Source organism: Platalea leucorodia, assembly GCF_965183815.1.
Source record: "Platalea leucorodia genome assembly, chromosome: 4".
Classification (NCBI taxonomy): domain Eukaryota; kingdom Metazoa; phylum Chordata; class Aves; order Pelecaniformes; family Threskiornithidae; genus Platalea; species Platalea leucorodia.
The window spans coordinates 37,094,522-37,116,013 of record NC_138826.1 but is presented as its reverse complement, the minus strand read 5'-3'; the positions used below and the strand labels follow the sequence as shown (position 1 = coordinate 37,116,013).

Genomic DNA, 21,492 nt, shown 5'->3' with positions numbered 1-21,492 from the left:
CTCCCATGCCTTTCTTGATCTGTTCTGTAATAAGATGAACTTATATCCTCTGCAGACCAGTAATAAATAGATGCAAATAACATGGGAATTTATAAATAGGAACATGCAGTTAATTTCATAATACCTTAAAAAACTTCATGCAAACGTACCCACTAAATCAAGCAGCATTTAAAAAACACACAGTAATCACAACAGCATACAGTACAAATGAGAAAATCCTGTGTACATACCACAGTGCTTCCATTGTGCATGTTATGTGTGTCCTTATGGGCATGGGCACAGAAATCTATGCAAGCTGTTACACCAGAGAAAGGCCTACCGTCCTTGGATCCGAGCCGACAGTCCGGGCCCATGTGTTCGTTTTCCACCTAAAAGTAAAATAAACTACAGGTACTTGGGACTGAAAGTGAGCAACGTGGAACCCCATGAGCCACATCTGCACTTGTGACGGAATAAATGCAGCCAGGAAGAATGATGGGAAAGCACGTCTTTTCCTATGAAACATGCAACACTGCGGACTGGACGGCAACGAGATAATCAGCTCAACCTGAGTCAAAATGTCTTTAAATAACAACAACATTTTATTTACAGTATTATCTGTAAGCCTTTTACGTACGCACGGCTCAGGGCATTAACTTAACCGTCAGCTGAAATAAGAAAGGTGCGGCATTTTAAAACTAACCAAATAAAGCAACCGCTGTAAGTAGGCACGGGGGTTCCCCGCAGCTGCGAGGTCTGCGGCCTCCACCCAAGAACGTACTTTGGGGTTTCATCTTGTTTTAAAACTAGGCTGCCTGTTCAGAGCTACAGCCACGCCAGCTGAACGTCACAGACCTACCTGGTTCTGGAAGGCTTCAGGAGCAAGCTTTTTATAAACCGGAGCCACATCAGTAGCTAAAGTTTGCAAATTATTTTCAAGAAGTTCCTCCTGCAGAGAAAGGCAACATTTAGAGCGCTGTAATTTGCTTTAGAAGAATCGAATCCAGTTTAGAGATGCCTGACATGTCAGCCTCGATCTTATATTTTATTAATCTGACCTCTGTTCTGCTGCCCTTTGTCACCAACCACAAATAAGCCTAGTTTTACATGACTAAAATACCAAAATTGTTAAAGATAAGTCAACCAAATAACAACGGAGGATATCTGCTAGGGCAAAGAAACCCAACACACAAGGAACTGATTTCTGCATCGTTTCCCCCTTCCGACACAGAGACAGTCAAGGAATGAGGTATGTTCCACCCAAAATAGAGAAGTAACATCTAGGAGAGAAAAAATTATATCACGTGCTGAGTGGAGATGGAACCTCAGGTCTTCTTTTAGTGTTTTGCTTATGGGGCCTTAACTTATGTCAATACAGCCCTGCTAAAAGAATCCTAGGTTTCCGCCTTCTTTTTCTTTTAATCGTATGAGTAACTCCCAATAGCATTTAACATTAATTTCAGCTCTCAGGGGAAGAGGTATGTTTCTAACATTGCAACAGAACTCTTATCAGCAACATTTACTAACTAATTTGTTCTTTGGAGGTGCAAAACTTAGGACTTATCTACTGGATTAGGAAGTAATATTCCTTTCCTTGGGGTAAACCATATAAACATGGAACTAGCTAGGTGGGCTTCTATGGCAGTGTAACATTTAAGCTCTTATTTATAGAAACAATCCCTAAATTCTTTCCCTAAATTTCTGCCTTTCCAGGAAAATCACCAGCCAACTGGGGAAGGAAAGGGTGATGGCATACTCCCTACTTTGTTTGCCTCCAAGGGCCAGGCTTTGAGAGACAACTGCAGCTTCAGTTTTGCATACTGTACAGCGGCAAAAAATAACAGCTTATTTTATTTTGTTTAAAAAAACAACCCAACCCACTTATCACCATATATTGTAAACATCAATGTATATAAACATATACGGATACTTTCACATTTTTCAGTGTGATGTTACATTACAAAATGATGCTGTATTTTTAACTCATACTGTAGTTTATCAACTGTTGATTGCTACCACAAGTTTTTCTGAACTGTGTTGAAGGCAATGCATCCTTAATTATCTATCCTACGTACTATTCTTACCTAGGTATATTACACCCTTAACCTCATCTCACTCCATCCAGTGCCTCAAATGATCCAAATCTTTCTGGACTTCGAACTATCTTCTTCTTAATTTGCTATACCTCCTAGCTTTATGTCATCTGCAAAATCATCAATATCCGATATTTAGCTAAAAGAAGCATCTGCTAGAAAAATTAACGACAAAACCAAATGAAGAGAAAAATTATTTACCATTATTTCACTTCTTTGAGACGCACTGACAACCTGCACGCACACTGCAAGTGCCCAAGCACCGCTGTCGCCTACGCTTTTCGATCACACATCTAGAAAATACCCTGGTTAAGTAATCTTCTCTTTTAGGCGACTGCTTTTACACTGTGGTAGAAAGCATTCTCCTCCAAAAATTGACAAGTTACCCGTGTCGATGAACAGGCAATGCCAGACAGCTCTCAGGAGCGGGGCATCATTTGTAGATGCGGCTGTGAATGCCGCTGTGCTCGACTCAGTGTCTGCCTGGAGCTCAGGGTGGCCATTTCACAGACTCCGCGGAGGAGATGCCACCAGCAGAGCCTGCAGTCTCACAGTGTGTTCTGATCAAAGACAGATCTATCTGAGCTCGCTCCTAAGAGATCTGGCCCAGCCTAATATTTCATTAGACAGTACGTATGAAGGTTGCCGCCTTTGTTGATTCCCCAGCTAATCTTATTAAAAACATTAGAAACCTACAGAGAAAACACATGCACAGAATGCTCCATGCACAGCACGACACAGGGGAGAACTTAAAAACACAGGGTCACAGAAAACAGAAAAGGACAAAGGAGAAGAAACAGGATTCCTAAAATGAAAGAAGGCCCAATAAATACGTTTTTCTATAAACCGAAAATTTATAAAACAAATTCCCTCTTGAGACAAGCAGGGCTATTTTCAGCTTGTACTGCCTCAGTCACGTATTCAGTGAGAAGGAGGGCAGACAGGCCCTGTGTGCTCTGTTCTGCTGAGGCAGAGGTTCCCCACTTCAAGCGCTACTGAAATTTGTGAATACCCACAATGCGAGTGGACAGCACAACTCAGAGGAAATTGAGGGTTTTGCATTCACGCACGTATGCATAAAAGATGCTTCATCAACTCTTTCAGGAAAACATTAGGACGTGGGAGGAATATTTAGCTCCAGTCAATCAAGTGACATCTCTCTCTTCCAAGAAACGATACTTCACGTTGTGCGTACATACGCATGTGTACACTACACATTAAAAAATGCAAGAATACCTCTGCTACTCTCTAGACTTCAACCAGCTAGGTCTTTTCTGTAGCTGGCAGCAGTGGAGTTCAGCAGCCGAGAAAGATTATCGGCAGGGTAACCCAAATGGACAACCAGGTACCTGGCTGCCCTATAGCCTGTGTCTCTTAAGCATGCCAGACGTGCTAGTAAAGGCGTGATACTTTTATCTAGGAGTTCCACAGGGAAGCGGGGTTAGAGACATCTACAGTCAGAGCAAAAGGCACTTTCAAGTTACCCTGAGGACTGTATGTTCATCAGGCAGCGGTTATCAGTTTACAACACCTTTATTCCTTCCTCATGAAAATATTCCCAATGTAAAAAATGAATTTGGTTGGGTTTTTTTAGAGGTTCGTTACTTCACATAATCCATCACCGTATCTTCTGTGCTATCTCAGCTTTATGTCAACACTAACACTCATAAGCAGCAATGACAGTATCCTGCATCATATTTTAGTGTACTCATTCCGCCAAGAGTGTTTAAAAAACATGCTGTCCACAGAAAAAACAGTTTATTCTAGGTGGCGGACAGAAGACCAGGTTGTCAGCTGGTCGGACAGCAGTGTGAAAGCAGTGCAATCCAAGGCACAAAATTTTCTATGACAAGGCAGAAGGACTGAATCTCTGAGGTGCAGCCTTGGTGTTTAGAAAAACCTTTAGATCTCTTTTATACTTACAAAGAATTAACATTTCATACAGAGTTACACAGTGGAGCTAAATATGCATACAGAAAAGCATTTAAGGATAATTTTAGGGCATTTAAATACCCTAGTATTTAAATACCCTAGTATTTAAATAGTAAACGACACTGAGTTTTCATACAGTGGAAAAATTATAAATACTACAGTTACAAAACATTTAGCTGGGTGCCTGTGCGATAAGCTACGCATACATGTGTGAGAGAGAAGGGGTGGATATCCATAGATTTCATTTCTAGTTCTGAAAATCATCAGACTAAGTATTTGGAGGAAAACAAAACAATAAAATAAATAAAATAAATCTTACTTGTTTAGGGTCATCAGTGAGAAGCCTGAATTTCCTGGGGTTTTTGCTTCTGGCAAACTTACAGCCATTGAAATACATACTCCACGAACAGCCAAATGAGAATGACGCTCCACAAGTTTCTGGATCAAGCCCTTGACATGCACAAGTACGACTATGAAAGGAAATAAAGACACGTCAAGTCAGCTGACAATGCAGATTTTTTTTTTTTTTTTTATGTCAATGCTATTTGCTATTTCTTTTATAACACACAGCGCAACAACACGGGAATTTATAAAACACATGGTTTAACCAGATACTTTCTGTTAAGCAAATGTTTGTGTGTAGAGGACAGACTTTCTTGCCCATAAACACAGACTCAACCCCCCGAAGTCCCCCTTCTGGGAAATACATAACACTCAGTTATAGCTAGATAAATATACCCATGCTGCTTGATTTTGACTTCTCCAGTTGGATAACATTTTCATCCAAGGAAAAAACACTCCTACTAAAGCTTACTCCTAAATCTAATAATTATTTTATTATGTATGGCAACACCGCTGGCTCCAAACCGATCCAACTTTCAAAGTGGAACAACCCTACTTAGCCCGACCCTTTACGAGCATGAGCATTAGAGTCAGGTCACTGTACAGCTATTGGAGTCTGCTTAAACGCAGGCTACACAAAAATCAGCACAACGGCAGCACTGCTACAGAGCCTCAGTAGCAATATATCATCTAGTCAATTAACTAAATTCCTCTCATAGAGACAGAGAGGAAGATCCTAATTTTGAGTGTTCAATCTCTTGTTTATTTAAAAAAAGCCACGTATCACCTTCTTAGCAGCTCTTCAGCATGGCCGTGTGTGCAAAGGGCACACTGAATGACTTGGGCAGCGTGCGCAAAGCCAGGAGAGAAGTTCACCCTTTCCCTGGGTGTAGCACGTACAACTATCCCTTTGAGCCCAGTCTCTAGGAAAAGCCGGGAACTAAGTTTTATACTGAAATGACACCTAGTGGTTTGCAATTTTAAATGGGCTTTTGTATATTTATTTTATTAGCAAATTCTCAAGTTATTTATTGCAGAACATTCAAAAGGCAACACAACAATCATTTACTATTAAAGTAACTTACTCTTCATTTAACGCACACCTACGGCTGGTGGGACAGCCGTATTTTCTGAGGCTCTGCGTCAGTTCTTTGTACAGCGTATCAGCCAGGAGATGAGGGATCCCTTCCCAGGCCAGGATGAGAATCACGATGACGGCAGTTTGACAGTGGTGTCCTGCACGCTGACGTACCAAGCACAGCAACTTTTCCTCATCACTACTTCTTCGTATCACCTGGAAGAATCATTTTGTTTATTCTTTGATAAGTGTAGGAAACAAGTAACACGTTACTCTTCTCTGGGACAGGTAAAGCCTGGAAGAGTAAGAAACACTGGTGCCCAAAGAGCGTCCATCAGCAAGCAGGACCGCGACAGCATCAAACACTGATGTCTGGTGTAGAGCGTGATTTTGCGTTGCCTTTTTACCTGTAGAAGAAATCGCAGCACATTTTACAGGAGGAGGAGTATTTCAGGTGTTCTACGCAAACAATAAAGAAGATGCATTGAGAGGAAAATAACCACTAGAAGGAAATAATAATCCTGAGACAACAGATCCACTGCGAACCTAACAGTTACCTTGAAAATAATACAGAAAATGTACTGCCACAACCCAGAATGCAGGTACCTAAAAGCACATCACAGACACACATATGCATGTGTTAGGGTGGTTACCACAGTTACTTATCAGTACATAAAATGGTTCCCACCTTGCAAAGTTAAGATTAGAAGGAAGCGATGAAAAGAAACTGTGTTCTTAGTGAAAGAAGCAATGAGATTTTTCAGAACATATCCCTAGACAACCTACATTAAAGTTCTTAGCAGAGTGCTGAAGTTTTTTACTAAACTGTATGATATGCAAAGCAATCTTTGTCAACCTTATCCATAAAACACAAAGACTAATACAATATGGAACAGTACAATATACCACTGAACTAAAAAAAAAAAAAAAGAAAAAAAAAAGCTAGACAGTCCTACTCCCACATATTTAGTTTTTTTCTCACAATCTGAAACAGAGTTGCATTGTAAGACCACCAAAAAAAATGCATTAAAGCTAAGTAATACAAGAACATCAACTTTGGAAACACGTTTATCTATTCTTCAAATGTGTTTTAGCCAGCACAGCCTGTATGAGGCCTCCAACAAAGGCATCAAGACCTCAGCATCAAGCATATTAGGCCTGGGCTTCTCTCAGGCACTAGAGGCTAAATCCTCTTCCTCAACCCTGTCGTACATAGGACGGGGATGAGCAAGTCTCTCTTCCTTACTGCGTGCTGATGGTGAGCCCTTACGTTGCAGATATCCTCTGCCAGCTCCATAGCAATGCACTTGCTGAGGGCAAGGGGTGGGTCACCCGGGTTTCCACCCAACACCCCCTCTCCATCAGCAGAGCTCCCGCAGACGTGTTACTCGTCACGGACTCTAACAGCAGGAAGGCAACAGAGTTTCGCTTACTCTTTGAATACCTCCAAATATCTGAGTTTTCACACAGATTCCCTATTGGACTGATGTCAAAGGTTCTTTGTTGCCAGACGTGCAGCTGTCACTCATATGTGACCTCTAGCCTGATCAGCTCTGAATAGCTAAATTATTTGAACTGATTAAAAGTGGGGACCAAAGTACACCTGCAATTAATCTGCAACTGAAAAGATTTTCAATAGATGAACAGTTTCAGAGGGAATCTGTGCAGGCTTTGCAGGAAGAAGCAAGCTTAAAGTTTATGTGTGTCAAGAGAGAAAGCATCACCCTTCTAAAGTTAATCATACACAGCCTTACAATCAGCCTTAAACTTAATGAGAAAACAAGAAAATGCATCTGAGACACCATGACTGACCAACCACTACAGTATTTTTTATAAAGAAAGAAAAATAATGCCACTCATTTACATTTGAGTGAGGTTTAACAGAAAATCTATTACGGCTGATGTACAATACAGGTTATTCATGTTAGTGTGAGTTTTACATTACTGAGGCAGCACAGCTCCTTCGATTCAGAAGGAGAGGGATTTCATTTTGTTACCCTGCATGAAGGGTGATGCTTTTAATCTCTTTTCTCTTTGTTTGGTTTCTAGACTTCGTAACTTCAGTAAGGAAACCTGGCACCTCTTAGTTTCTCAGGACAACATCAGGTTGCCCTTTCTGAGTTCTCGTATAGCTCTGAACTGGAAATGCACAGTCCAGGAAAAATGACAAATGGACAGGCAGGAAAGTTATAGTTTCCTTTAACACCACACACTTCCCTGGAATTAAACATAGCTGGAATGTGCTTCCTTATGCATGCAGCAGAGAATGCAATACTCTTAACGGACCTAAAAACATTTTACAATCCACCATCTTTCAGGCCACAAAGGTAACTAATGGATTTATTAGTGGCCTGAATTTAATTCCTGTGGCTCTTAAGAAGTTACATCATATCATAGAATCATAGAATCATTAAGGTTGGAAAAGACCCTTAAGATCATTGAGTCCAACCGTCAACCTATCACTGCCAAGTCCATCTATACCATGTCTTCAAGCACCGTATCTATCCATTCTTTAAATACCTCCAGGGATGGAGACTCAACCACTTCCCTGGGCAGCCTGGTCCAGTGCCTGACTACCCTCTCGGTGAAGAAGTTTTTCCTAATGTCTAACCTAAATCTCCCCTGGCGCAGCTTGAGGCCATTTCCTCTCGTCCTATCACTTGTTACTAGGGAGAAGAGACCGACCCCCACCTTGCTACAACCTCCGTTCAGGCAGTTGTAGAGAGCAATGAGGTCTCCCCTCAGCCTCCCCTTCTCCAGGCTAAACAACCCCAGCTCCCTCAGCCGCTCCTCCTAAGACTTGTGCTCTAGACCCTTCACCAGCTTCGTTGCCCTTCTCTGGACACGCTCCAGCACCTTGATGTCCTTCTTGTAGTGAGGGGCCCAAAACTGAACACAGGACTCGAGGTGCGGCCTCACCAGTGCCGAGTACAGGGGCACTATCGCCTCCCTGGTCCTGCTGGCCACACTGTTCTTGATACAAGCCAGGATGCCATTGGCCCTCTTGGCCACCTGGGCACACTGCTGGCTCATGTTCAGGCAGCTGTCAACCAACACCCCCAGGTCCTTTCCCTCCAGGCAGCTCTCCAGCCACTCCTCCCCAGGCCTGTAGCGTTGCATGGGGTTGCTGTGACCCAAGTGCAGGACCCAGCACTGAGCCTTGTTGAATCTCATGCAGTTGGCCCCGGCCCAACGATCCAGCCTGTCCATATGCTCATATGCAACCCGTCCTTTCGTTACCAGAGATAAGGCACTTTTCTCGCCTGGCTGTTATGGTCTTAGAAGAGCGCAACTTGCACCGAAACAACCACGGTTCCTCCAGGCCCGCAGCCAGTGACAGCGCGGAGAGAGCTGGAGCCGCGGTGCTTTTCTCGTATAAACCGATGATGCCCCTTCACACGCTGTGGCTGACATTCTCAAAGCAGTCATAAACAGAGCCTCCGTTTCGTAACAATAATAAATCCGCAGCAATGCCACACTCAATATACAGAAAAGCACATTTGAGCAGGACAACTGAAAACTCTGGAATAAATCCAGCCAACAGAAACACCCTGCCATTCTTAATGATTTGACAGTTTTTCTAGTGGGGGAAACTGCAACTGCACTGTTTGACTTGGTGACTTCTTAGTTACATTAATGCTGATGTAACTGTTAATTTCCAACTTGCCATTTGTTTTCCAGTGCCTGACTACATCAAATAAATTTTTGAACTCTACAATAAATTATATGTATATTGTATTATATGTATATACATATTAAGCTAAAGTAAAACGGACTGCATTTGCTTTTGTTACTAAACTTGTTATCTGAGTAGTTGGTACAATCCAAAATATGACTACAAGCTGTGTACCACTTAGCAAGATTTTGCCTGATGTGCTTACAGATCAGATTTCTTACTGTTTTTCTGAGTAATGGATGTAGTAAGGCTTTACTTGACCGATCATTTCTTCAACTACTCTTCAGCTGTCTCCAGTTTATTTCTTTATTTCTGTTCCAGTTTCTGCAGCTTGAAATTACTGGGGATGGTTCCAAGATCTTTTCGCCCTTAAACATCCCCAAACCCTACAGTGTTTTAACCAACTGCTGCCCCTCCCCCCCCCCCCCCCTTACTTTATGGAAACATCACACTTGTTAAAGTCATACAACAGCAACACTGTCTTAATGATGTCATCAGGAGAGCGGCATATATAAAATCTCAGCCTGTGCTTTAGTTCACTTGATTCTTTTCAGCGTGCCTTTGACACAGTGGTCCTCCTCAGTAAGGCAAATGGAATTAGTATACTGTCACAGCCACAGAGAATATGATAATAATGCAATTTATTAATCAATTCTTTATGTAATAATTTAAATTGCGTATTTATTTGCTATTGAAAGGTTGCAAACATAATCCCCAGTGTACTTATTGTTTACCTATGAAACACCGAGATGCCAAATATTAAGATAAATATGCAACACACAGAGCAAGTCCCTGAATGTTTCCTCAGACCGTGAACAACGCACAAATCAGCTGGCAAATCTTGTCTCCAAAAGTTGTTGGTACTACTCATGATTTCTGTGATGTAGTTAACAACAGTGATAAAGTAAATAATTTAATACTTCAGGTTTTTTAATTTTGGTCCCTAATGCATTTAAAGGGAATGAGAAAATAAACATTTGTTAAGTGGTGGAGCTTTAAAGCCAGCTTTTTAAAATGGAAGAATAAAAACTTTTCCCCCGCAATTACTTTTCCACACAAAATAACCACACCTTCTTAGTGACTCACATAGAAAAATAATATAATCAACAAAACAGACTTGTAGTAAGTTTGTAAAGTATTATGCAACACTTAAATGTCATATGGTCATCTTTTTGCAGGTATGTGGGGACAGATTATCCCTGAACTCATTTTAGCAAGCAATAACTGTCATCAGTACTGAGTATCCATCAAAACAGTCCTACGTTGACAATGAAAAATCTGCTTCAGCTGCAACGCAGCACTTCTGGAAAGCAACCGACCTGACAAACTCCTCCACAATGCTTGACCCCGATACCCATCAGCCCTCTTCTGCACTCACAATAGCTGGGCACGAAGTTACACGCTACCCACTCCCTCACCTGTCTGTAACATAACCACGTCCAGGACAAAATGAAAAAACAGCTTTCTTATGCGCATACATATTTGGATACACAATAGTATCGTCCTTGTAGGTTGCCGATTTGGGCAGGATGCTCATTTATTTCGGTCATTTTTGAAACCAAGTTTTGTACATCCCTCCCACGCTGTAGTCGGGCACCCACCACTGCTTTCTGTACCATGCCTGTCCCGCGCTACTATGGCTATCCTTGTGTTCTTGTTTATCTGTACATCTAAGGGCAGACGGCAATTCAAGCCCAGGTATTCTCAAATGGCTGAACCTGAGAATATGAGCAAGCCTTCACGGTGAGCCACAGCCTGACAGCTAGGACAGAAATACAAGCAACAGCTATTACGGCATCATACCACAGCTAAACCACTGGTTCTACAGGTCACAAAGGTAGAAGTTTACCCAATTTTCTTAACAGAAAGCATGAGCCAAAAACTAGAGTATATTTACTGGAGAGATGCTATACGCAGCAGAATTTGCTCCAGCAATTTAGCAACAAGTTATGGGATAAACAAGAGGAAAAGTTAGCTTTTCACTCCCTCACATACAAGGATAGTGAAGAGACAGAAAGGGATGCTAAGAATTAAAGAACTGAAGAATACAAGAGCAGGACGAGGTCAGAGGAGTGGGCTGCCCAGCCGTATCCTCCTCCTGACAGTGACCGGGAGGAGCTGCCTAAGGATGGGTAAGAAAGGCACTCGGATGCAGAGGGGCTTCTCAGCAACCGCCAGGCACCTTCCAGCCACCTGCCGGCAGCTCGGGGGACGTGCTCTCTCCCAGCTTTTGAAAGATTTGCCTTCTGTGCATTTGTCCGCTCACTTCTAAATCTATGCAGCATTTTACCATCCACTGCAGACCTGGGCAAAGCTTAATTCCAGACTACATGAAAGAAAAAAACATTACCTTTTCTTCGTGCGGAGCTCCCCCCCTGCTAGTGCCCTCTAGTTTTGGTACAGGATTGCTATTCAGCTCTCCATGCCACCGACGATTCGAGAGCCCTGCTTGCACCCCTTCCCTCTCTGCCAGGCTGATGAGTCTGTACCTCTACCTGTCCTTCCCAGTTCTGCTGCACTTGCTTGAGCTGGGGGACCAGAACTGCAGACAGTATTCAAAACTGGGGTGCAGCATGCTTTCTCGCAGAGGCATCATTATGCTTCATGTTTTCTTTATTCCTCCCCAGTAACTCTCACCAGTTTCTTTTGCTGTTTTCAACACTACTGAACACTGAACCTGATGTCTAATGAACTATTATCCCAAGCAGTAACAGTCAACCTAGCATCCATCACTGTGTGTATGAAACTACAACACTCCACTTTTTGTGTAACTTTGTATTTATCTATCATTTTAGTGGACATTCCTTCTGGATCACAAGTCCTTCCTGCTCTTCATGGTATCTGTCCCTCCTCTTCATTATCCTGAACAACTTTGTATCATCAGCAGTTTGTCACCTCACTGTCTCCCACTTCTTTCAGATAATTTCTGAAGGTATTTAACAGCATCAGTAAAGTTACGCTATCAATAAAACCTGCTTCAGCTGTCCAAATATGCTTGAGTTCTACGGACTTGAATTCTTTTAGATCATTGAAGCAACTGTCGCAGCCCTCGGCAGGAGCTCTAGAACAAGGCATAAGTACACCGTGAATAAAAACTACTTGATGTCCTTAAACATAAGCCAATCTATCTAAATTAGCACGTACATGACTTATGTAAGTAGCTAGGAGTCAGGCTGCAGAAGCTCAGCATACCAGATGCTGAATTACCACATGGATGAGAAATTACTTTCCAATTTAGGATCGCCAGAATAGTTGCGTTAACTTTAACATGACATAAACCAGACACCACTAGCAAATAGTATAAAATTTTAATTGCGGGTTAAATACACTGCCATAAATTACTGGATGGGGAAAAAAAAAAAAAAAGGAACCAACAAAAAGGTCCTTTTTAGGTTTATTTCATCTCCCTGTGGTTCCACTGCAATACTCCCTCCAGCCCATGCTGAATTTCTTCAGTAAAATGTCTCCTCTGCAGGATATCAGTAGTTGATTTTAAAGTGAGAACACAGCGTAACTGTTCACTGCAATTTCCTGAAATAGGCGACTCATTTAGAACAGTTTGGCTCCAGGTTTTCTAACCTGTAGATTTTGCCTCTCTGCAAAGTCTGCGTATGGAGTCCGCTCTACACAGGACAAGATTCTCGGCTAGGCTGCTACTCCATAATAACCCACACCAGCGCAAAGTGAGAGCACAGGGCTGTTAAAACCTGCTGCTGTTCTAGCAGGTGATCCTGTGTAACAGACAGCAGGAGCAATGTTCTTGTTTGCCACAGAAGTGAGTCTGCTCTCCTTTTCCTAATTCACCCCTCCATACAAATTAAACCACATTAAACTCTTTCCTTACTGGAAAATGATATATCCTTTTATTCTCAGCATGTCTAAGAGATACTAGAACGGAAATAAGTTCCACTTCCCTAAATTCTCTCGTCTCGAGTACTAGCAGACTACATCAAAAGAGTTAGCACAGAACAGTTACCGTCAGTCACACTACTATGATGTTACTTCGCTGTTTTTACAGGAATATCACTGAAGTGCGCTATCTGCAATTATCTGCAAACACCTTTTTCAAGGTGCTACTAGAAGTGGTATTGTACCATTTACAAATGAGCAAACTGCATTTATATAGGTTAAGTGATTCTTCTACAATCGTGCAACCAATACTGCAGAAATGAGGACAAAACTCCAGTCTCGACTCCCAGTGCCCTCTTACCCTCCTTACTCCCCCAAACTTCCCTTTCTGTTACATTGCGGGCAATGGTAAACTGCACTTTGTACGATACGGATGACAATAAGAATCTGCTCTCTGTTTGTTCAGATATCCCATTGGTTTTAATTAAAGTAGTGATAATAGCAACTTAAATGCTTGCTCGTTTATAATACTTAACTTTGTTTACCTTAACATAGCTTTTTCATGTTTACTCTATTAAAGTATTTGAGTAGTTCCGCATATAAACAATATTTAAACACTTCTATTTACTCCAGAAACCATGTAAAAGTTTAATAATTTTGACTCTCAAAGCATTGCAGCGCTTAACAAAGAATGGCTTTACAAACATTTTTGTCTAAAATAAACTCCTCTAATTCTGTATTTAGCAGGTATGCCTCCTAGCAAACAGTGAATATAGTGCCTGCACAGCTATCGTACCTGCTATGCACACTAACTTAACGTATTGCAATATTACGGCAAGAAAGCGATGCTCTAATACAACGTTGTCCAAAAAGGTGAACAAAACCCCCACCAACCACCCTCTCCGTGAGCCAAAATTAATTTCCTTCCAGACTTTTCGTATGGAGAGCTTCATTTAATCATAAAGACGGTTTAATAAAAGAAATAAAAGCTTGAAGTACAGTAAGCTGTTTAAAGCAGAATGGAGCTGCACATTCTACTTAAACCTGTGGCCAGGGGACAGTCAGTCCAGGAGAATTTACTTTAAAGCCCTTTTCAAATATATTTCAAAAATTCCCCGCTCTATAATGTCTCACGCAGCACAACAGCTTCACTGTCCCCTAGCTAGCAGTGCCGCACCAGACCTGCTGACCATTTCACTGCCAAGCGCGATACAGAAAATAAAGCATCAGAGTCTGCTTACAGGTACCCAGCTCCCTGATAAGGCGGTGCTGTGAGAGCTCAGTTGATCAGAAATGATCATCCGCTGCAAAGTATCTCGCTCGTCAGTCAGTTAATTTTCTTTAACAAATTACACATCTCTTCTAATACTAACAATAACTTACACACAGAGAGCCTAGAAGGTGGAGTAACTTCTCAGTTTCCTTGCTTTTTCAATTCCCAATGTCAATCACTTTCTCAACTGAAGCGAAACTAGCAAACTGAAAAAAATCATCTTCTCCGCATCTGCAGAAGAATCCATTGTTATTAAGGCTCATTCAGCACAACAAATTGTAGTTTCTGGCATGTAGTTACAAATTCCTATCAGTTCAATGATCTATAAAATCTTGGTTTTAACAGTGGGTTATCTAAGGATTACTCTTCAAAAATTCATCAATTTCAGTGGCTAATACTTATACTAATAATAGGTTCAGGTCTGTACAGGACTGTAATTTCAAATTTAACTACATTTTAGAAGTATTTGTAATCAGGTTTTTTATCCATTTTTAAGCCACCCCAACTTTTTTATTATTTATATATCCTACTAATATACAACCAACACTACAGAAAAGATAATAAAGATCTGTCAAGTTATAACTATAAAACCCAAAAAAGGCAGACAGTACAGAAGTGAAAGAGTTTGAGAAACTACTTGCAAAAGGCATAAAAGCCCCATAATACTGTATTTGCAAACAAATCAGAGCCACCAGCAGGCGAACAGAATCTGAAGGGTCAACAGATCGTCCAAGTGTTTTAAAAAAAAAAAAAAAAAAAGGGGCGCGCAGAGAAAATAAAGCTCGAGATGCAAAGCCCACTTCTGCTGTGTTCGCAAACAGGAAGCTTCTGAAGATTCCTATATCAGAAACCTTCACAGGGGACAGCTAAGGATTTTTTTTCTGAAGTTAAAGCCCTGACAAAAGTGGTTATAGGACAATAGCGACAAAAAAAACAAACCAAACCAACCATCCCCCCAACCAAACAGTAGCAATTTGCCAAGTTCAGATGATATCCACCGAAGAAACTCAAGGATGAAACAACTGAAGTATTAAATGTGATGTGCATTGTCTTGACTTATAATACATTAGTACCAAAGGGCCTGAAGATTATCAAGAGGACGCCACTTTGGGAAAAGACTCTAGAAGAAATGTTGATTCAGTGATCACATTAGCCTGGTATCTGCGTGGGGCAAAGCAGCGATCACACAGGAAAGTGTGATACACAGGGAGAAGCCAAATAAACTTTTCTGAAGTGAAGTCACAGCTCAGTCGTACTGCAGGTCTTTCTAGACTTCCAAAATCCAGTCGGTCCCTCTAGAAAGGCTCTTAAAAAAACCCTAATGTGTCTTGGGACAAATCAAAAGACCACACATGAATAATTGGTGAAAAGACACGAAACAAAGGCTGGTATGTCTCCAATGGGAGCTCTGTAGAACTGCGTCCAAGCTTGTGCTCTTGAGCGTGTTTGTTAAGGGTAAATAAAAGGATGACAACATTTGTTGATGACACTAAGCAATTCAGAGTAGTAAAGACAAGCACAATCTGCAAACAAATGAAGGAGTAGTTCCTGCTGCTGAGTGGGCAGTAAAATGGCAGACAAAATTCACTGTAGATGTGCATATTTAATGCACATGGTGAAAACAATTCTATTTTTAGACAGATACGGACTATGAGTTGGCCATTACCATGCAGGAATGAGAATCTGGCATAATGATAGTGCTATGAAAATGCCAAATCACTGCTCTGCAACAGAGAAAAAGCAAAAACAACTGCTAGGAATTACTGGGAATAGAGCACAAGGCTGAAAATATTATGCCAGCATTTTAACTCCTACCATAAGAGAACAGGAAGGAAAGGAGAAATAAAGATGACAACATTTATGAAAGGCAACTGAACACAAAGACACTGTCTCCAGCTCAGGGCACCACAGAGCTAGGAATTACTGGAAACTAAGCGAGTCTTCTGGAGGCAACTGCCCTGCTCTTACACCTTTCTGCTATCCGTCAGCGCTGGAGACAGGATATCGGCAAGAAGGACCTCCACCCTGACCTGGCCATTTTTATCACTTCTTATCTCTCGTCTTTATTCAGAGCTGGAGCCTTAAAAATTGCATTGCAACTCTGAACAAAGACAACAGATAGCAATGACAGCTAGTTGACCCAAGCCAACGTCCACTGAAACCAGGAGAAGGAACCCATAGGAAATGGGTTTAATCCAGAAAACCATGAAGACCCGAAGCTGACCTCCTCTGAGGTCAGTGACACGCATCTTTGACTTCAGTGCAGCAGGACGATGCCTACAGCGAGTTACTCATGAACAACTAAGGAATTCATAAACCATTTCACATAAATTGAAGTAATTGTAATTTACCATCAGACATACCGAGAGCAGAAAAAAAGGACCAGCAACGCATCCGTTATCAGCTAAAGCACTGATAAAACAAGTCAAGTCACTTAGCACTGGCTGGTTATAGGGGATGCACAGTAACATGAAACTTTTTATTATATGAACGGCCTACTAAGAATGACAGGCCAGTAATTTCAGTACTTCAAAGGGTTTTTTTTTCTTTAACATATTGTGAAGAAGTACAATGAACTCGGACAAAGCAAAAAAGCAAAAGAAATGCAAACACAAAAGACAGAAGAGTACATTTACCCTGGCATATGTCACAGAACGGCAAGGTATTTTCTAATCACACCGTTATCACCTACACAGATATCCACACATTTGAAATCTGTGGCAAAACTCAATTAATTCTATTTTGACGTAAAAATGAGACGATACAATTTCTGATGCAAAAAATATCAGAGGTCAAGCAGCCTCCTTGCCACCGCATGTAGTGAAAACAATAGCAAGCTCATCTTCACTGCACACAGTTCAGCTCATGTGGGTGTCAGTCTAATGCTTACACATGCAACTATAATAAGGTTTCAAACCCTAGGTAGTATGTACTGATAATATTTAGGTTCAACTAATAGGACCATTCTTGTCCAAATCCAGAGGGACAAAGTATCACCCTAAAATATAATACATCAAAAAAATACAGAAGAGACAGATGTTTATTCCTTCTCAAAAGAAGACTGAAAGAGAAAAGGTTCTGCAAGTTTACGGTAACCTGAAATCTAAGGAAGAAAACATCAGCTCCTTTTGGGGAAAGAAGTCTGTCTCAGTAAATGTTTAACACACCAGGCACATGTTTGGAGCCACTTAAGCGAAAACAATCTAGGAGGGAATCACTATTATGAAATGCAGTCACTAACAGAAGAATGTATGGACACAGGTATTTTAGAAAGCCTCCTTTAATCTTAAAATGTTTCCAGTGAACCAATAAGACAAAATAATCTAGCGGAAAGAGGGAAAATTAATTGGGAAAAAATAGTTCAATATGATCAACAGATACATTCAATTTTTTTCTTATCATATTTGCTTCATCAGAGCTCCATCGTGGTGCTCTCACCGACAAGCATCTCAGGAGCCCTAAGGGCAATAGCTTGTCCATCTGCAAAGCAGAAATGAGTCTGTCCCAAAGTACACTGTAAATGAGTAAGTGAAAGTCTCTGTGCAGCTGACGGAACCTTGTGACTGCAATTATCAGAGAGCACAGCAAACTTTTTCCATATGCTTTCAAACAAATTTCACAATTATGTTTCTTTGGTCATAGCCAAAACCCAAATATGCTCCATTATAAGGATTAAAATTAGCATTGCCAATGAGAAGTTAATGCAACACATTAAGAATACCAACCCCAAAATGTGGATTTCATACAGGATGAAACAGTTCTACAGAGGAGATTTCAGTGATTTCCTTCCCTCTCTTGTATTGAACAGTCACACAGTAACAGTTAGCAGACTTGGATAAGCATTCATCCTCTTTAGGTCTGAACTCACACACAAAAAAAGTCACTGCTGCATAAAACAAGATTGGAACTTAAGTTAAACGAACATTAAAGCTTACTCTCGCAAACACTTTGCATATAGAAATGTGAAAATGTAATTAACTGGAGAGCAGGTCCCCACACCTTAAAACAGCCTTTTCTGTATGCATCTGAGTGCTTTCTGGCTGTCATACTGTACATACATGTTGGACACCTACAGCCATGCAGATATACAATAAAAGCTATAATTTCTGTTTTACATAAAAGACAGTATGTTGGTACTGGCAACAGAAAAACCAAGGTTAAGAGTTAGTTTAAAAGGCCTTCTTCCTTTCGACTGTTCACAACTATTTCTAAGGCAAGATTTTTAACTCCTGCCCTCCGTTAAAACTGAACGTTTTATTTAGTTGAAACACTGCGAAAAATCATTCCATTCTTTTCGAGTCAGTTGTTTATGAAATTAATTTTACCATCTCTTTTTCTTGGATGCTGATTTGTTATTAAATATTATCTGAAGCAACAGGCACATATGGGATTCCTTTCTGAAAGACAGTTTATGTATTAAGTATGAAAAACACATTTTGACTGTTTCAAGCATAAGCAGCAAATGTTTAGCATGCAATACCATTCACAGACAATATGTAATAACCTTATTTTTCTCGTGTAGTTACAAACGCTAGTCTACCAACTGTACAGTTATCTTCATCGTTTTTTCAATCAAGTCTGATATTCCTAAATACAACAATAAATTTTTTTTCTTTTAACAACCAAGTTTTTTTATTAGTTTACAAGATTTCCAGTCTACTTTTTACCTCCCTCGGTGGTTTCAGCAAAGATTAAGGACAATCAAGTCTTTCCAAGCTCTTTCCTGGAGCTTGTGTCTGTTACCTCATTTCCTGGCTCCTATGAAGCAATGTGAGACAAGACTTTGGTGAAAACTATCACCATAACATTTACATTTCCAAATACTGAGTTCAGTTCCTCAAAATAGTAATGAACTCCGTGGCATATGAGATTGAACTTCCTCATCCAGCACACTCTCTTTTCTTCAGGTGTTCATACAACTGAGAAGGGTTTTAAAAAAATGTTACTGGGTAGTTTTCCAACTCGCCCAAGCAACCATCCCTTCTTTTCTCTCTTTCACACTTCCCAATAACATATTTCACTAGACACTCCAACTCTTGGACACTGTCAAGGTCTTCTTACCCTTGATTTGGTCATCTCTGCTAGCTCTATTAAGCACCTTCCACACTCATTCAAACCACAGCATAACATATAGTACCACATCCCAAATAAAAAAAAAAAAAGTTTTCCTTAACATCATCATTCAGACAGACTTGTAGATCAATTAAATGAAGAACCAGATCTTCGTTAAAGATCAGATTATATTTAAGCTCAAGGACTACACATCGTTTGGTATTTAAAAGCGACACAAAACAATTTTACTGCTGTAACATAAAAACTTACCCACTTGGCAATTGGACACCCCTGAGAGCTTTTTCCTTCCTTTCCTGTATAAACCACTACCTCTATTCTTACAGCGCTTCCTTTTGCTCCATACCTGCATTAAAAAAAGTTCATGAGTAAAACGAACTGCCATAGACCACTTTAAAACAGGAAACATTTTCAATAAAACAAGAATAACATGTTTATTTTTACTTTACTGAGAACAGAAGAAAAACTAAGTATTTATAATGTCAAAAAATACTTTTAAATTTAAAATCCTACTTGCGAGAGTCATTTTTGACATCTCTCTTCCAATAACAAGCTTCTGCCACTAAGGAAACATTATTTGGGGAAGAAAATGTTATTTGCATGTAAATCCTAGTGCACTTAGTCACCAACGTGACATTTCTGTCCACTTTGCCACAGCTTCTTTGCACGTAGGACACTAGAGAGCCTGATTCTGCCAGCTGCTGGTCTCTGTCATTCCTATTAACTTCAATGGCACCGAAGAGCACACTGCACTTGAAATTCAACCCTAAAGTTGCAAGAGCTCAGAAAAGACACATGAGTTTGGGACTGAAATGCTAGTGCTCACCTCATGCACATCTGAACAGGAAAACACTTTACAAACAAGTACTGCAAAAAGTTTAGAAAAACAAAGCTAAACATAGCACCTCATTTCTCATAGCTCTTCTTTCCTGTTTAGACAGTCAAAAATGCCGTGAGCATTAAATGCTGAATTTTCCTCACCTGTTCTCCATTATTTCTCTCACAGCAGCAACACTTGGTCCTGTCCCGAGGTGTGTGTAATATGGGCCTTCATCTTTCTCTATAATTTGCTCTGTAAGCAGGTTGAGAAAACTTAAGTTGGCATATACAAAATTTATTTACACCATTACAAGTAAGCTTAGAAATGGTTAACAGAAACATCTTCCAAATTAAATTACAATATATGAAATTTGTCCCTGAAATGTCATGAATAAAAGAGTGTGACAGATTCTTCTCCTCAGAGAAGAATCCTCATCAAAATTGTTTAATACTTGTTTCCTCCTATTAATCTGCTAGTATTTTTTCTTTATGTTATAAAGTAATCCTAATTATAGTAATATTTTGCATGCTTTACAAATTTTCATTATAGGAGCTGGCATGTATTGACTAAGCAAGCTACGCAATATCCTTGTTGGTAGGACAACATTATTAATTCATTTTAAACAAAGGAGAATTGAGGGGGGGGAAATAACTGATAGTCATATACTACAGAACAGAAAACATAATCCAGGCCTCTTAACTAGCACTCTGGTGATTCAGAACATTAAAGCAAAGATGAAACAATCTGCCTGTGTACAATTTGTTGTTAAGTCTCCAACTTGTTTTTCCATCTGTGCGCTTTGATAGTCTGAAAACACAGCATGTCTAACACCATCAGTCAAGCTGTAGTTGCAAAATCCTCAATACTGAGTTCGGTCTGACATCTCTTCCTGCAACACAAATTATTACGCATGTGGCCTTCTCACGTGAACGCCACCTCACATCTCCCCTCTGCGACGAGAGGCATCTAGTAGCCTTTGACATGGACTCTTCAAGGCAAACTGACATCGGTCATCAGGACTAAGAGTGACTGTAACAAGACCGCCCACAACTACACCCTGCCGCTTGTCTAACAGCATTTAGGCAACAATGACAACATACTAGGAAATTTTTGCCCAGTCCATCTCAGGCAAAAACTAGTTCTAAACCATAAAAATCAGAGTCTGACACACTGCAGGTAAATTCACATAGAGGACAAGTCAGCAATGACAAAACAACAAACAGAAAAACTCCCTTTTCCTCCTGGGTTTAAGTAGAGAATTTAAACCTGCCAGTTGCAATACCAAAAATACTCAATTCTGCTGTGCTTTGCAGGCCCAAAGAACACCTGGCAAAAGTTACGGGAAGGCAAAAAAATAATTTCTTCCCACTTCCTAATGGT

The 21,492-nt window shown here is 40.5% G+C and overlaps 1 protein-coding gene across 1 annotated transcript in view; it reads right to left on the bottom strand.

Moving 5' to 3' along the window:
* Positions 1-21,492, bottom strand: part of TET1 (tet methylcytosine dioxygenase 1) — a gene marked incomplete at its 5' end in the record, with an annotated part of 62,399 nt that overhangs the window by 14,886 nt on the left and 26,021 nt on the right. Inside the window, 6 exons of the mRNA XM_082308698.1 lie at positions 231-368; positions 839-928; positions 4,324-4,474; positions 5,432-5,640; positions 19,545-19,638; positions 20,274-20,364. Coding sequence (XP_082164824.1) covers positions 231-368; positions 839-928; positions 4,324-4,474; positions 5,432-5,640; positions 19,545-19,638; positions 20,274-20,364 — 773 coding nt within the window. The remainder of the gene's footprint in view (positions 1-230; positions 369-838; positions 929-4,323; positions 4,475-5,431; positions 5,641-19,544; positions 19,639-20,273; positions 20,365-21,492) is intronic.